Source organism: Lepidochelys kempii, chromosome 10 (assembly GCF_965140265.1).
Source record: "Lepidochelys kempii isolate rLepKem1 chromosome 10, rLepKem1.hap2, whole genome shotgun sequence".
Taxonomy (NCBI): Eukaryota; Metazoa; Chordata; order Testudines; family Cheloniidae; genus Lepidochelys; species Lepidochelys kempii.
In genome coordinates this window covers 55,220,955-55,238,513 of record NC_133265.1, presented here as the reverse complement: position 1 = coordinate 55,238,513, position 17,559 = coordinate 55,220,955, and the positions used below count along the sequence as shown (strand labels likewise).

At 41.3% G+C, this 17,559-nt stretch overlaps 2 protein-coding genes across 12 annotated transcripts in view; one reads left to right on the top strand and one right to left on the bottom strand.

Moving 5' to 3' along the window:
* The window catches only part of FAN1 (FANCD2 and FANCI associated nuclease 1), a 43,835-nt gene extending 31,580 nt beyond the window's left edge, over nt 1-12,255 (top strand). For 8 of the 9 annotated variants that reach the window (XM_073303667.1, XM_073303669.1, XM_073303664.1 and 5 more), the window contains 6 exons: nt 2,594-2,758; nt 3,879-4,047; nt 5,453-5,556; nt 7,216-7,410; nt 9,183-9,311; nt 11,655-12,209. In XM_073303667.1, coding sequence (XP_073159768.1) covers nt 2,594-2,758; nt 3,879-4,047; nt 5,453-5,556; nt 7,216-7,410; nt 9,183-9,311; nt 11,655-11,792 — 900 coding nt within the window. In that variant the 3' untranslated portion in view covers nt 11,793-12,209. Of the gene's footprint in view, nt 1-2,593; nt 2,759-3,878; nt 4,048-5,452; nt 5,557-7,215; nt 7,411-9,182; nt 9,312-11,654 lie in introns of all 9 variants that reach the window. The other variant, XM_073303670.1, reaches the window with a different exon arrangement.
* Nucleotides 12,256-13,625: 1,370 nt separating this feature from the next.
* Nucleotides 13,626-17,559, bottom strand: part of MTMR10 (myotubularin related protein 10) — a 66,752-nt gene continuing 62,818 nt past the window's right edge. For all 3 annotated transcript variants that reach the window (XM_073303671.1, XM_073303672.1, XM_073303673.1), the window contains one exon: nt 13,626-17,216. In XM_073303671.1, coding sequence (XP_073159772.1) covers nt 16,617-17,216 — 600 coding nt within the window. In that variant the 3' untranslated portion in view covers nt 13,626-16,616. The remainder of the gene's footprint in view (nt 17,217-17,559) is intronic.

Sequence of the window (17,559 nt, the reverse complement as noted above, 5' to 3'; positions counted from 1 at the left end):
TTTGACTTCCACCTACTTTCAGTAAGCAGGTGCTGCTATTGGTGCATGAGACATCACTGTGGTAAAGCAGCCAGCAGCAGAAGTCTGTGTGCTCCAAATTTTGTGGCTCAGCCCCCTAAGGCTACGTCTACATTTACGGTGGGGTGAAGAATACATGCACGGCACCCTCCCACCCCCAGCAATGATATACATAGCAGTGTAGCTGGTGAGGCACTGCTTTGGCGAGTGAAGACACACCATAACCTTGAGGTATATACACTACATGGCTCTCTGTGTGCAGCAGCAGCGCCGCCTCGCCTACACTGTTTTTAGCAGTTTAGTGTCCTGCTGCCTCCCCGCTGATAGGCGTGGGAAACGCTCTGACAAGGGGAGGCAGTGGAGAAAGGATTTGCAGCTCCCTGCTGTGAGAGCCTTTCCCTCCTGCCCTCCTCCCCCCCCCCCCCCCCGAGATTTTTGCTGATGTGTATAGCTACACATTGCAGCGTGGATGCAGCCTGCTGTTCACTGCAGCTTGGAGCTACACATATCCTCCGTGCTGCCACAGTGTAGACAAAGTCTGAGTGTGACCCAGTTGCCCTTCTCCTACCCCATCTGCATCAGCCCACTCAGAGCTGGTGCAAAATCTCTCTCCCTGGTTTGCAGATGGAGCTGAGACTGGCTGTAGCTGCCTGGCAGCTGATCTGTTGTTGTTTGTGTTATAGTTGCTCCTACAAATCCTGACTTTCATCAGTGTCCAATTTTGCTAGGCACTATATATACACATAGTAAGAGAGAGTCTCTGCCCTGAATAGTTTACAGTTTAAATAATATAAGACAAATAGAAGGTGTGAGAAAGGAAACATTAGTGTTCCCATTTTACATGAGAACTGAGTGAGGCTTGCGGGCTTGCCTACGCTTGCAAGTTAGAGCGCATTAAAGCAGCCCTGGGCACCCTAGTTCGCTACCCGTCCACACTGGCAAGGCACGTAAAGTGCTCTGACTCCACGGCTAGCACGCTCCTGGTGCTCCACCTCGGCAAGAAGATTAACACTTGGTACGCCTTGGCTGAAACACCTGGGCATCAGTGTGAACGAGGTGTTGCATTACTGCACTCTGATCAGCTTCTGGAAACATCCCATAATCCCCTTAAGTCAAGTGGCCACTCTTGTCGTTGTTTTGGAATCGCTGCAGGAATGCGGATGTGCTCTTTGAAAGCTCTGTTTCTGACAGCCGGCTGCTTATCTGCTCCGAGACAAAGCAATCATTAGTGTGGAATGCTGTGTGTGAGGGAAGGAGGCAGTGAGCGGGGTCTGCTGCTATGTGAACTTACAAGACAGCATGCTGACATTCTCTCAGCCCCCCAAAAACCCACTCTCTCTCCCCCCCCTACACACAACACACTCCCTGTCACACTCCACCCCCACCCCATCATTTGAAAAGCACGTTGCAGCCACTTGCATGCTGGGATATCCATCACAATGCACTGCTCTCTGTGGCTGTTGCAAGAGCTGCTAATGTGGTCATGCCAGTGTGCTTGTAGCTGTCATTGTGGACAGATTGCAGCGCTTTCCTTACTGCACTCTGCGAAGGCTGGTTTAACTCAAAGCGCTCTACATCTGCAAGTGTAGCCATGCCCTTAGAAGTATGAAGTACCTTGCCCACAGTCACACAGAAAGTCTGTGGCAGAGCCAAGTTCTGCTAAAAAGAAAAGGAGTACTTGTAGCACCTTAGAGACTAACCAATTTATTTGAGCATGAGCTTTCGTGAGCTACAGCTCACTTCATCGGATGCATCAGTTGTTCTCCTAAGTCTCAATTTAGTGCCTCAACCTTCAGACCATCTTTCCATTCGTAAGACTGAAGTAGTGCAGAGGGCCTATGCTGGGCTCAGTTTTACCCTCCATATATTTGCACCATGAGCTAGCATACCTGTTCTTGAATTAAACTGCTGTTAAAATAGCTGGGTCACCTTGTTGAAAAATTGGCCCAGATTAACTGGCTGCTACTACCAGATAGCAATGCTGGGAATCAAGACTTATATGCATTAAATCCTGCATGTTCAGTGGCACCCACCTCTTCGTTCCTGCCCGCCACTTACTCTGAATGGATTACTTTGATTCTCTCCAGGTCGTTGTTTGCTTAGCTGGTACATTTAAGTGCGTTGCAGTGGTTTAGGGTGGTGGGGGAAAAGCCTGGCCACATTTTTTCTTTGTCAAAAGTATATGGCATGAGCATTTTTAGTTTAGTTTTTGAATTAAGTATTAGACACTTAAAATATTTCATTCTAATTGCATCCATTTACAGAATAGAAGTTATCATTTCCAAGTACTCTTTTGGGAAGATTTTAGTTTCGTGTTTCACTTGTGTAAATGGGGAGTAACTCTAGTAACTCTAAAACTGTCTTCTGCTATTTTGCTGGTGCAAAATATCACTTAAAAGGAGTTTCTTCAGTATAATAAGAGTAAGAAAGGAAATAGATTCCCCTTTAACACCATTCTTTATTCTCTGTTGCTTTCCTTCTTTGTGCTCTTTAAATAAGATGTTCCCTAAGGCTCAGTAGAAATAGACTCATATATTCTTCCCAGGTCATTACCTGAAATCTTCTTCGTTCCTAGGCTATTGAGTGCATTAGAAAAGGGCTGTCAGATCCATTTGTGCGCACAGGCCATCGACTCTCTCTCTACCAACGTGCACTGCGATTGAGAGACTCACCAAGCTGCAAGAAGTTCAGGAGCCTCTTTCAGGAGCTGCCTGTCATAACTGTGGAAGATGTTACACATGTGAGTTAAACTGGTTCCTGAGAACCTACCAATTCCAGCAGTCTTTTCCTTCTGACTGGGATGGTAATGCTGGAAACTGTGTGTGTGTGTACTTCACTGCATTTGTATTACATACTCTGTAACACAATGGGCCCAGCCCTCAACTGGTATAAATCAGCAGAGCTCCACTGATTTCAGTGAAGCTGTGCTGATTTATACTAACTGTAGATCTGACCCAGCTTACCAGTAAAGCTATAAAACGTTGCTGTCTGTGTCCAGAAGTTTCCTGGGCTCCCTTCCAGACTGTGCTTCTGACTTACTGAATGACTTTTAATCTCACTGGGCCTCAGTTTTCCATATGTAACATGCGGGTAGATATTACCAACTTCATTGGGGGTTTATTCGCCCTCTTTGAAGGGCTTGTGAGAATGCAGGACTGGTAGAATCAGGTTTGTGATCCACTGGAGGCAGGAACTTCTACATTAGAATGGATATTATTATGCTTCATTCTCCCCTGCCCTGTGTAGTCATTTACACCTGTTCACAGTGCGTGTAAAGCACACCAAACCATAGTGGTAGGACATCACACCTATTGTACACAGGTGTACGTCAGTATTCAGTGGGCAAGGATCAGTCCCATGGTGTGTTAATATTTGATTTTGGGAAATTTTGCCAAGAAGATGAGCAGGAATTTACTTCTTGATTAACTTCATAGTTAAATGCTTTTTGTGTGTGCAACCTGCTAGATATTATGGGTGAAATCCTGTCCCTGGTGAAATTAGTGGAAGGTTTGTCATTGACTTCACTTGGGACAGGAGTCTACCCTGTATCCTGACTTCTGACATTCCCTTCAACTCACAAGCTGTGCTAGTGTGGTTCCTTTATGAACATTTGCCATTTCAGTCTGATTTTGTCATCCAAAAATTGACTCCATTAGCAAATGGCTGTCCAGAAAATGGCAGCTTAAACTATGAATTCTTTATTTTTAGCTGACCAATATTTCACTTGTTTTTTGGAAGTTTGTGTCTCTTTGTAAAAGCAGTGCTAGGGAGCTGTGTATCCCTTAGTAGAGGTAAAGATACTTAAATAAGGCTGTTCACCTTTAATATTGGATATTAACTAGCTGTTTTGATGTATTCAGGTTACAATCAAAGGAAAAATGTGTCCCCAGACAGGGGTGGGAAAATCTGTGTTTCTAGTAGAGGACGATGATGATCAAGAGGAAGGAGAAGACTTCACTCTGTCCACAATCATGTGTTCAGTTGAGGAGCTGGCATTAACGCATTACAGACAGAATGGCTTTGATCAGGGTAATAGTAACAATTCTCTTATGCCAATGCAATAATGTTAAGGAATGGAGTATCAGCAACAAAGAGTCTTTTAACCCAGTTTTAGCAGTTAATGCTCCCATTGTTTGAAAGTCAGTGAAACGGTGCTGATTTTTTTTCCTTCCTAAAAGTAGCTGGAAATTGGACTTTAGAGCCTTTCTCCTGGACTTTGATTCCTTTTCTCCTCCACATCCCAGTTGCCGTTTTGAAATGGAAAAAAAATATTCCTTTATCTTTCTAGATCTCCCAGTGCATTGGAAGTTTCTCATCTTGTCTTTCAGATCAATAGGCTTTTACTTAAAATAGTGTAATTCACGCATGTGTAGGAGTTCGGGATTCCAAAAGCTGTAACTGTAAGTGACTGAGTGCCAGCAGGAGCAAGAGTGCCACTGAGGAAATTGTATAGAAAAGGATTTTATAGACATCCCATTATGATTATCTAGACTAGATGATCATCTCTTCCTAGTCTTCTGGCATTTCAGGGTCACTGCAATTAACAGTAGACATACATACTTCTGTTATAGCAAGAGCATCAGCAACTGCTTTAGTTAATGTCACATAACAGATTCCTTTATTCTGTTTTCAGTTGCTCATAACTTTGTGAAATTTACCATAATCCCCACAGTTTCAGAAGGATTAGGGGACTAGTAATCTTTTTGTTGTTTTATCTGTATCTTGGCACTAAAAATCTGAGTGTAGTATAACAGAGTAGGCAGCCATTAAAAATATTGTGTCTTAGTGGAGAACCAAGAAGTCAGGCTTTGTAAAAACTCTCATCATAGCCAGAGATCCAAACAATGGAGTGGGGAACCAAGTGAAGCATTTGTTGGACCAGTGAATCAGTGAGGAAGTTATAGAGAATGGTGGAGCAGCAAGTGACATCATGCATGCTACATGGTGTATTAGTGGGTGTTGCCAGATTCCCTACTCTTGTCTACACGAAGATAGTGTGTGCTGACAGCCATGAAACTAAACTTCCTTGAAATCCCCTTTAAAATGGAGTGGAGCAGCCAACCTTCGGTGTAGCTTGTTTTGGGTAATAGACAAGATTCTTAAGGCTTTGAAATGTCCAAAATGTAGTTATTTGGTAACCTTCAAAAGGGTCTTGCCTTGATTAAATTTTTTTAGTCAATTATATTGGCATTAAACAAAGACCCTTAGGAAATTGTGAAAGTGATATCAATGCCATTAAAATGCATTTTACTACATTTTGTTTAGTGTTAGTGTCTGTTGATAGCGTGTATGTGTAATCCTGAACATGATACTTTGCTCTTGCTAAACATTTTATTCTGTATTTCAGGTGAGGTTGCTTTAACTACTCAGAGATTGAAATGTGCATATCTTTGTTTCCATGACTGAAAATCTGAATGTGATTTTTGTCCTTCAGGGATTCATGGAGAAGGGTCCACGTTTAGTACACTCTATAGCCTTCTAATGTGGGACATTATTTTCATGGATGGCATACCAGATGTTTTCAGAAATTCTTATCAGGTATTTGTGAAGGGTATTTTTCTCTATCCAAAGGTTTGTTTAAAAAGAGATAATTATGATAAACATCTATTAAAGTCTGTTCTAGATTCACAGTGTTTTATCTGATGGCAGGTTGTATCCTGTTACTGAAATGTTCTTCATTGCTAGTTGATAGTAGTTTGCCCTGGCAGGCACAGTTAGTGTGCAGCATTCACTTACCGTTGGTGATTGTTCTTGACTAAAATCTGACTAGAACTGAAGACCTTTGATGTTCATCATTTGTCCAGAGTGGAGGCCTCATGCCCTCTAATACATATGTAAGGCCATAGAATGCTTGAAACCTTAGAAATTAATCTTTTGGTGACCTCTGACGGGAAGTCAGCTTTTCTTTGAGTTCAGAGGCAGATATGTGAATATACCAAATTTCATGATTCTAACTTAGTGCAAACATACATAGAGTGAGTGAGTGGTCTGTGTGAGTTTCGATGATTTCTGCCAGTGTTCCTTTCCTCAATACTTAGACTCTACTGAAGCTCATCCCTTCATAAATCCATTCCCTTTTATAAAATTAATCTTATTATACACACATCATTCCCAATTAAAAAAAAACAAACTCTCAGAACCTGCTTATAACCAGGATGTCTCAGGATTTAACCAAACACAGCGCTGTCTGTTTAGCGTTTTTGTACCTGGCCCTTTGTGTAGCAAGTTTCATTTGTTAATGCAGCTTAAAGGTGGCAGGAGACTCATGCCTCAGCAGAGAAGAGGTTGAACGCTCACCTCTCCCCCCGTCTTTTATTCTTCCTTCCCTGCTTCTGGTTCCTACACTGTGCTCTGAGCTCACATGCAGCGGCAAAGGGAGTAAGATTGAAATCCAGATCTCTGAAGTGCTCTGAAAGTGTGAATCAGAAATCCAAACTTCAGTCATCATCACTATGCAGCGAGCACATGGATGAGAGACTAGATGGGCAACTGATAGGGGGAGGGAACTCTGAGAATATGGGAGCTGGGAGTTTTCTGCTTGAAAAACCATCTATTCTGTAGAGCCTTTGTTCTCTCTGCAGACAGAAAAATAGAACCATTGCTCTCTCCCCATCTTATGGACTGGCACGGTGCCATGCAGACTGTAGTGATGTTTGACATTTCAATACACTTTCTGGAAATGCATGTTCCCCAGACTGTCATTTTCTTTGTCACTCATTTCAAGGGGGAAAATTTTCTTCTGTGTCTACATTCTTGGTGCAGACTATTACCCTGAACGGTTTAGTAGTACCAATAGGGGCCCCAGGTTCTTCGCTACTCTTGGGGACCTTGAGGTATGTATGGGTAAAAGGGGAGCCTCTTAGGTTAAACATTGCTAAATTAGCAAGATCCTAGAAATAACTCTTCTTTATTAATTAAATGCTGTGGTTCATTAGGCCAGTATGTTAGGTAGGCTCTTGAATGTGGCTAGTGTTTGGTGCAGTAATCTTAAATGTGTAAGTGCAAGTGTAACCTATTCCATTAAATCAAGATTTCGATGACTGCTGTGTTTTTAAATTACTTCTCTTAAACCTGCAAGTTAAATTGTAGCCCAATATTCAAAACAGAGCATTTACAATTTCAGAATCTCCATTTCTCCAAGTGCCCTTGAATTGTCAGACTCCAGCTACTGAGGAGTGTGTTTCCATTTCCATACAGGCCTTCCCCCTGGATTTGTATACTGACAGCTTCTATGAGAAGAGGAGGGATGCCATTGAATCTAGACTCCAGCTACTGTACGCAGCTTCCTCAGAGACCCTGAAAGAGATGATTGCCAATGTCTGGAATGCTCAAGAGGGAAAAGCAGCAGCACTAGTTAGTTGGGACCGGTTTACTTCCCTCCAGCAGGCTCAGGTAAAATAGCAAACATCTTATCACACTTAGGCCTAGATTCATTAAGGAACCAGGCCTGGTGACCCCGAGTATGCCCATGCCTAACTTTTAGATACCTAGGTTTCAGAGTAACAGCCGTGTTAGTCTGTATTTGCAAAAAGAAAAGGAGTACTTGTGGCACCTTAGAGACTAACCAATTTATTTGAGCATAAGCTTTCGTGAGCTACAGCTCACTTCATCAGATGCATACTGTGGAAAACACCATCACTGGGATTCACAAAGCCTGAGTTCAGTGCCTAGGCTCTTATACAATGAGTGGGGGCGGAGGAAGGCATCTCAGAATAGGATTCGCAAAAGTCAGCATACTGGGTGGCTTCTCGCATAAGCCAGCCAATGAGGGATGTCAAGGGGAGAGAAGTGTGCTAAGCCCCACTCCTCTTGGAGATAGGTGCCTAAATTTGAGCTGCAGGGAGGCACCTTCCTCAGCTTGGGATTCTCACGGGGGAACCTTCTCAGGGCGTTTAGACCCTGTGCTGTTTTGGCAAAAAGCGGGGCAGTGGGGAGATCCACCTCCCCCATAACTTTGGTTAGGGTACTCACCTGGGTCAAGTCTCCCTCCCACCTGAGGACAAGAAGGGATTTCAGTAAGTATCTGTCACCCCTCCAAGTGATGTCACCCCTCCATGCATCCGATGAAGTGAGCTGTAGCTCATGAAAGCTTATGCTCAAATAAATTTGTTAGTCTCCAAGGTGCCACAAGTACTCCTTTTCTTTTTGCGAATATAGACTAACACGGCTGCTACTCAGAAACCCTCCAAGTGAGTGCTCTAACCACTGAACTATGGGATATTCTGATGAGGGGCTCCCTCAGTCTCTCCTGTTGAAGCTGTTCCCCTTTGCAATAATAATTTTAAAAAGTCCTTGGAGAAGGGCACTGGATCCTGGGTCTCCCACCTCCCAGCTGAGTGTGCTAACCATCAGCCTGTAGTGTCATCCTCATGCTTGCTCTCTCTCAATCTGGTCCAATGATTCTTTCATTATTTATCCACAGTGAAACAGCTTCAACACTGGGCCAGAGAGAGATTCCATTTGTGAATCCAGCCCTTAGTGTTAAGTCACAATTGTGTCTAGCCATCTAGGGACTTGGATGGCTCCCATTGCAATAGTATCTGAGCACCTCAATACTTAGTGTTCACCCCAGTAAGTTAGGGAAGTGCTGTTATTTCCATCTGACAAATGGGGATCCGAGGCACTAAGCAACTTGCTCAAAGTCACACTGGAATTCTGTGGCAATCTAGGTCCCCCAAGTCTTAAGCTAGTGCTTAGACCAGTGTTCTGTTTTGGTCCTTAGGGCATGTCTACATGTATGAGATCGGCTCTGTTGAAATTGATGTAGCGAATGTTGATTTAGCGAGTCTGGTGAAGACACACTAAATCAATGGGAGAGTACTTTCCCATTGATTTGTGTACTCCATCGATGGGAGGTGCTCTCCTGTCGACACAGTGCAATGTAGCCACTGCAGTAAGTGGATCTAACTATGTCGACTTCAGTTGAGTAACTTAGATTGATTTACCGCAGTAGTGTAACCCTGCCCATAGAAGTACTCTTTGACCCTGTTGCCAGTTTTCCTGTACCAAAGCTGGGAATGTCGGAGGAGGCTAGTTGCAGGGAGTATGTGAGGTGTGTTAAGCAAATGGCAAAGAAGAAATCAGAGAAATGGCATAAAGTTGGCTTACTTTTGCAAGACTGGAAATGGCAAGATAAAGACACTTCTTTATTAATGTACTTGCAGAGTCTAGTGTCTTGCTTTGGGGGACCTTTTCTAAGTGGTGTATGTAGGAGGCTCTCCAAAGATCTGCGCCATTGCAGAGGGGGTCTTCCTGACCTAGTCGTGTGGAGTACACAAGAGCACTGCTTCAAGGTATGTTCCTGTCTTTGGCATGAAAGCAGCATACTAGGGATATTCCCCTGAACTTAAACTGAAATACTCAGTTGATCCTAAATGGCATGGAAGTAAAAGAAAAGCTTCCATCTGTCATAGCAGGAGTCTTCAAACCTTTTGTGTATTGTGGCCCACAGGCTATTCATAGACCTGTGCACTAGCTTGGCATAACACTGTAGCAATTGCTTATATGGAAAATATTGATGTCATCTTAGCGTGCCTTTTAATGAAGTTTATTAGTTGGAAGAGAGCCAGCACTAAATGACCAAGTAGGTCTCTGTGGATGAATGCCAAATGGTTCAGAGGCCACACATGATTGCTTTGCAGTAATTTCAATGTAGTAATGTTGAGAGGTCAGGTCGTGCTACACATACTGCTGACTATAGCTCTGCGTGTTCTGCAGCTTCTACTCAGACTGTGGTATGTAATCAAACGCTACTTTACTCCCATCCCACACGCAGGTCTTCAGTGAACACCCAGGCGGACAGAGGAATAAAAACCCGAGAGTGGGTAGAATGTTCATTGCTAGAGTTCTTCCCAGGGACACTGGGTAGCTGAACTTGCCCTGTTTGGCAGGGCATGTATTAAAGGAACGTACTTTACAGTGCAGGACCGTGGTGCTGTTGCTCTGGTTTGTGCACATGCAGGAGAAGTAGGCATTAGTCCTGTTGTGTGGAAATTCATACTACCTCATTATCAAGCATACTGCTCCATGCTGTGGGTACCTAATTGTTTTCTGCCAACACTGCTAATCTAGAATTTTTACTTGTAAAGATATCTGCATACACCAGTCTGGAATTATTGGGTCACCTTTGTATTGAATTTCTGTAGCCCTGAGCTTAAAAAAAAAAAAAAAGCTATAAAGACAGATGGATTAGTATGGATTTATGAGTTAATTTTAACGATAGCTGAAAAGGTACTGTGGGTAATAAACTCTCCCCCCAAATAATCTGCACTGCAGGTGTATGTATACTAAAGGAAAACCACTCCATCAGCGCTCCAGACTGGTGGCATATGAACAATTATTTATATGTAAGTGCTGTAGCTCTGCTACACCACCTGGATTGAGTAAAGGTGACCAGCAGGGAAGTGAACACTTCTTAGTACCCTGTGTCCTCTGAAGCACATTAGCCTGGTAGTAGCTGTCTTGAAATACTTCCAATGAATCTTTCTGTGCAGATGAGTACAGGGCCCCTCTGCCTAACAAGAACTTCTGACCATAAGCTTTATTGCCAGAGTGGCAGAAGCCTTTACTCTTCCTGCTGGGATCCTCCACCAGAACTGTGTACTGAAAAGCCTTAGTTTTGTCCAGATATAACATTAGAGCCATTTTGACTAGAGAGAGAGAGAGAGGCAAGGTAAATGTAATTTTGTCTTGTAAGGAACCTGGTGGCTGGCTAACAGTTGTGAAAAGTAAATTGAGAGGGAGGGAGAGCTTACTGGAGTGGATTGTAAACTTTCCTTTTGTACCAAACTGGTCTTCCCAGAAGTGGTAAGGAAAGCTTTACTTGAACTAGAAGTTACTTGGTATAGTTTTAGGTTCTATTCAGTTTACTGAGGATAGCATTTACCCACCAGTAGTAGAGCATTGCTATAGAAGATAAACCTAAAAATGCAACTAGGAGAAGCACCCCTGAGGTAGGGTGGGCAGAGGTTGGAGTAGCATAGCTGTAGCAGAAAATGATGTGTTGGGCTGCTAGGGGATAAGTTGCATGGTAACTTTAAACATGCAGATTCACCAGGAAGATTTCTTTTCTTGTAAAGGGCAAGAGAAGAGGTACTAAAAGTGGACACGGGCCAGAACCTGGCTGTGGGAGTCTTTTTTAAGTGTGGAATCACTCCAAAAACCAGCTGTCTGGGACTTTGCAGGAACATATGTCTATTTTAAGTTGGTCTTCAGCTAGACAGGCCTTGTTTGTTCTGCTGGAAGCGGTTCCCTAGGAATTGTGGATTATATAAAATACTTTAACTTGGTTGTTCAGGACACACAGGTCCCAGAGTCTGTTTCTTTGACCAATAGGATTTTCTAGTGTAACACTTTTACCTTTAGCTATCCAGTTACTAACTGTCCTTTAACAGACAACTTATGTACAGAGGTTGATGATTAAACACTGGAAGTTAATTTTTGTAATTAATGGCCTTCCTTTAACACACATTCAAATTTTGTTTAAAAACTGCAACAGCTTCCTCTTAACAGCCATTCTTACAGTGAAAGGTACAAATGCTCTTATCCAAACAGCTGGTACTATGTGCCTAGTTGATGCTTTCAGTTACTAAACCTAAGCATAAGATTAATGCTTTTTTTTAACATTAACATTTCAGCTGGTGGAAGTTAAGGGTCCCAATGATCGCCTCTCCTACAAACAGATGATTTGGCTGGGTGAACTGAAGAAGCTGGGAGCTGCTGTAGAAGTTTGTCACGTGGCTGCAGTTGGAGCTAAAAGTAAACGCCTCAGTTGAATAAAACTGTCTAGAACATGTTGGAAGAGGAGGGGTGGTTATTTTAAAAAAATAAATAAATAGTATGAATATGTGCTAATGGTTGCCTCCTATTTTAAGCACCTGCCACTAAGGACATTAGATAAGTGTTTTTAATTAGGTCCTGACCAATGGAAATAATGGAGTTCTTAAGATGTGCTTGTTTTGGTAAAGAACAAACAGATTTTATTTACTGTAAATCAGGTCTCCAAAGTGGAAGAAGAATTCATGGTTTTCTTCTAAGTAGAACAGAGGTGACTTAGGGGATCTTAACTAACAAAGGTAATCTGGCAGCTGTGCCTATATTTCAGCTGTCTGAGTTTCATCAAATGTGCCCTAAACTGCTATAACTCAAAAGCATGTTTTATAGGAAAAACAGGAGGAGAAGCCTTCCATCCTTCACCTCCCGGCAATCCAACCTGTGCCGCCCCCCTTCTTATTTCTGTCTGGCTCGAGGTACATCTACAATGCTACATGGATGTGCAATTTCCATCTTGGGCAGATGTGCATGAGCAAATCAGCTCAAGGTCACACCTCCATTACTCAGACAGCCACCTTACACCTCCATGGCTGTACTGATATTTTTGGTTTACTAAATCAAAGCTAGCTAGTAATTACACACCACTAGATGATGTACCATGTGAGATAAATCTTTGAGTAGTAGATTAGTGGGACAATGAGCAGAGCTGAGTTAGGGTTATGATGATGATGCTTCAAGGTAGTAATGGCTCGCATTAACCAGTTTTGATTTATAGACAATTACAGACTTGCTTAAAGCTGATGAGCCTGGTCACCAGGTGATAGGAGCATACAGTGAGCCCCTATCTGAGATCTAGAACAATCCCTGATATTTTTGGAAGTGATTAGAGGCACTGTTCACTGCTTATCACCTTACAGACAGATTAAATTGACTGTAGGGTCTCACTTTGCTCAGCCAATTGAACCATTTTAAGTACCAAAGTCTGCTCTTTTGGAGTTAAGTGCCAAGAAGTATTCTTGCCCATGAGACCAACACCAACTGTCCTACTTCCATGCATGGAACAGTTTGAGAGTCACTAGCTAATGGGGAGAAGGGCAAGGGAGTGCAAATGTTCAGTTTACTAAGAATTAACTCCCTGAAAGGTGATTATTTCCCCCTAAAGTACCTAATGCTGTAAATAAGGGATAGGTTAAGTGGAGGCTCAGAACAGACATACAATAAGAGAATAATATTAAGCTTTTAACAGAAGATATACAGCCCCCTGTATAAACTTTCTATATTAAGTGTAGGAGTAAAAAAATGGAGATGTAATGAGTGTTCGCTATTTTATGATTGAGGATAGTATTTCTACTTATGCTATATTATTATTCCCTTAAAGAGACAAATGCTGTGGTGCCTGCATACCCAATATTGAACCAAATTTGCAGCTCGTTAGATACCTACTGTATGTACTGATATCACAGGGAATCCACAACTCCAGAGATTATAGGGGCAAAATGGTAACACCAAAGAAAGATCTTTCTAACGCCTCAATATTGATGGCAACAAAACAAAGTTACTTCAGACACTGTCTCTTCATCTAACCAAAGTAGGTTATTTGTGTGACCTTTTCAAACTCAAATAATGACACAACAGTCTCAAATGAAGGAAAAAAACACCGAGTGGCAACATGGGTGTGTTTGACAAGCAAAAAAAAAGTAAGACGCAGTCACTGAGAAAATATCAAATGGGCCACACAGAACAAATGCTGCTTTGTAATCTTTCTGCAGACTCTTCCTCGTCTACTCCTGCACCATTTTTATTAAACCAGTAAAATAAACTGAGAAAGACAGTGGAAAGGTATGACCTTTTATTAACAGTCTAATTTACTTCACATTCACAACCTCAGTGCCAGGGTTTTGTATTCCTCCTGGCAACTACACTTTTATTCAGTAAGTCATCATTAGGCACATAGGTTTTAGTTTCAATTAAAATGTCAACTCTGTAACCTGCTGCAGCAACACCATTAGCAATCTATCACTCAATGGGATTTAGGAAACCAGTTGTTCAGTCTCTTGTTAGATGCAGATTGACGTTTTAGCCTTTTTCTTAAATAAAAAGATTAGAAATGTTTTGGTTTTAATTTATCCCTCTGAGATTAACAGCCAAAACCTTTGATCCTACTACACACACATCATTAAAAGCACAAAGGTGGTTTAATAGTCGAGTGGTATTTTACCTGCATGTTTAAAAAAATACACACACTCACTTCAGTAGGTTAATAAATTTGTAGGCATTTCTTTGGTAGATGGCAGTAATTCACTTAATGACATTGCACTACCGAGACTTCTGACCTCACCATGACCTGCAATAGCGAAAGGCATTAGAGTTGTTCTTTGACCACATCAACCAGCATATCATATCTCACTAGGTTATGTTCTTAATATTGTTTACAATCTAGCAAAACAATCATGATACAACAGCCTACTATCAACCAAAGCACTGCATGTGGTTAGAAAACAAATGATATAAAAATAAGCTCGTTTATAGTTTTTCTACTCTTACGAAACACTAATGGTATTAATAGTACCTAATTTTAAAATTGCCAACAAGACTTTAAAGAGATGTGAGCTTGTGTGTAGGGAAGATAGCTGTAGATATGTACTCAGTCCGCAGAGCTACTTGCAAGACGTAAGGGCCCTTAGGTAAGTTCAGAGCAGTCGGTATTGTCAGTAAGGCAGCTTTTTACCACGGGAAATGAATCAGTTTACATAGCTGGGCAGGTCCTGAACTATACATTATTAGGAACTGCCTTTCAACAGTACATTAAACTATTAAATATACAGGGTAAAACAAATACATAGGAATGATTAAGTACTCAGAATCAGGCCCTAAGGATGCAACAAAACAGATTTTTAGAGTAACCTGGATACCAGTAACACACCACTTGTGCTTGCTTAGCCCCCAAATTCTGAAAACTGTTCTGTTTGGTAAATAGATATTTAGGCAGTTTTTTTAAAGGCATAATATTTACCAAAAAGAATATCTGTAGCATGTAAAATACAGATTATTGTATGAACTGAAAATACAAGCTAGAAATCCTTACACAGGTAGTTCTTGTACTCTTTTTTCAAAGATTAACATCCTATGTATTAACAAACACTTTGTACTTATTAAAGTAATTTACTCCCCAAACTTTGGTAATGCTAAAATGGACTCTTATGAGCATTAACTGTTTTAGGAAATCTATTTTACTGCTCATACCATAAAAACTGTCCAAGTGGTTTATTTATTTTCCTTTTTGGTACCAAAAATCAGCACACAGGTTGAGGTCTTGTATACCAAGTATCAGGCCCAGGAAAGCTTTGCCCAAGATAACAGAAAAGCTAACCTGTTGTTCCAACAGACTTCTGAGTAATTTTTCCTTATTCTAGTACCTCTCAGCTATTTTGAGGAAGACTTTGCAGGAACCAGATCTTCTTGGGGGGAAAAAAAAATTGGCTACTATAATACTGTGGCACATTGATTGATCTGCTCAGCTTCAAGTAATGTTTCTTCAACCAAAGAAATGGGAAAATTCCTAACCAGCCCTTTCCTGCTGCAAAACAAGGGTATTTTGAAAAATCTCTTTGATTTCTCATTATCTTTAAAACTGAAAAAACCTTCACAGCAATACTTAAAAAAAAAAAAAGGGGGGGGGGGTTGTGTGAGGAAGCCAAAAGAATCCATCCCCTAACTCTTCGGTAGTTAGGTCAGTTGTGTCAAGGGAAAAAAACTGGACTTTCCCAGCACAACTTCCACTCCTGTAAATGGACACATAAGAAACAAAGTAGTTCTAGGAGTGGTAGAATAAGATTCTTTATTTTCTGGGACTGACAGGAAATCAGTCTTGTTTTAGGCTAGAGAGAACTTCCCTGCTAATTTGCATATTGCCATTTAAGGTTTCCACTGTTCAGAAGGCTAAATGAAAATGGCTTTTTGGTGATTTCCAGAGTTTGTTTTATGAATCAGAATATGGAAATTATGTTTACATTAGTGGGCAGGTCATTAACATATTGAAAAAAAATGTTTCATGGTGCATTAGACACATCTTACTAATATTTCATTCCAATTAAAGGCACTTCTAAGGCTACAATAACATTCTCTACAGTGAACATGTTAAGGTTAACAGTGCATATTGTCCTGAAGTCAGTTCCTGTGAACTAAAGGCAAGCTCATGACATTAAACAACAATTTGAATAGTCTCTCTAATAGGTAACTGAAAACACAAACCAGTACACACTGCACCAGTGCAACATTCACTCAGTAAACCAAGTCACAGCAAGATAGTATGGAAGCATATAAATGTGTCCTTACTAAACCTGTACTGTGACAAAGTAGTTTGTTCCCAGACTTCTACAACGGCCAGTCAATATGTCTACATTAATGCTAAATGTCTTTGATGTTTGTTTTCACCAATCTGATTTGCTAATCTGTGTTGACATAAGATTAGCTTCAGTCAACCGCTGGGAAAACAGACATAGCAAACAAAAAGAAAACCTGATTAGTGACCACACCGAACCTTTGCATTAGTGAGTGAAATCGCTGCATCTTACATAATGAGCCAGACCTAGAAAACACAGAAGAAATTGTCAGAAACCAGACAAGAAGTTTACATGACACCTACTGAAAATAAAATTGTGCGATTTGAAGCATGATTTGCTTTGCTCTTAAATATTTGTGCAAAACTTATGTAATATTTGTAAATAAAATTATTACAGCTTCAGATACCGCAGTTAGCAGTGTTAACTTAAAAGAAGACACAGTGGTCTGCGATTTCCGCCCAAATGTTTAAGCATCACAATATCTTAGTCCTCATTTGCAAGTGTCTCAGTGGACAGCCAGATTTTGGCACCACTTAAAAATTTACTTAATGGTGTTCCCAGAATGCTCCGTCTGCATAGGTTCCCTACTGGAGAAAATGGGAATGAGGAGGAGAGAAAATCTGGGGTCCCAGCAGTGTCATTTAAACCATTTGCTCTGAAGTACATCCTGCTTTGATCCAGTTCTGAACAGTTCACTTGCAAAGAAGAGCTGCTTTTGTACTGCCGAAGACTCTGGTTTAGCATGTTTACCTGGTCTGTCAGCACAGAGATTTTATGGAAGGCAGTAATAAAGCCACCATTATTAATTTGGGCCTCAGGAACCCAGCGGAAGTAGCAAAGTTTCCACAGTTTTATGTGTGTTCCAGAGAGATGGGGTAGAATTACACCATGTAAATCAACAGGCTTTGAGAACCATTCTCTGAAATACTGCTCCATGCTATTGGTCTGGCTATCCATCTGCTGAAGAAAGTCTGGTTTCAGCTTTAGTATCAGTGAATTTCTTCTTGGAAGAAACTCTTGCTCGTTGATGATCCCATTCTTTAACGATGGGGGGATTCCTCTCAGCGTTGAGCTGTAGTTTTTCTGCAGAAAAAGATATGAAATAAACATGGTTAATTTTCCTCAGATTTAATCTGCTACAGCTGGCAGTGTTCATGGATGCCTACAATTCTCCACTGGGGGACTAAGAAGAGACTAAGTGAAGCATCCTTTCACAACCATAGTAAAGTTGCGAGTCTAATCACTGGGGTGGCTTGTATGGCATATAATTCGACAGTTCGTGACCTAATAAAATAGTTGTAAATAAATTTCGACTGAATTCTACAATATTAAACAATGGAAAAAAATCAGTAGTCTATGAAAAAACTCTGAGGATCTATGAAACAATATGGATAACGGTGTTAATCCAAAGCACCTTTATATCACA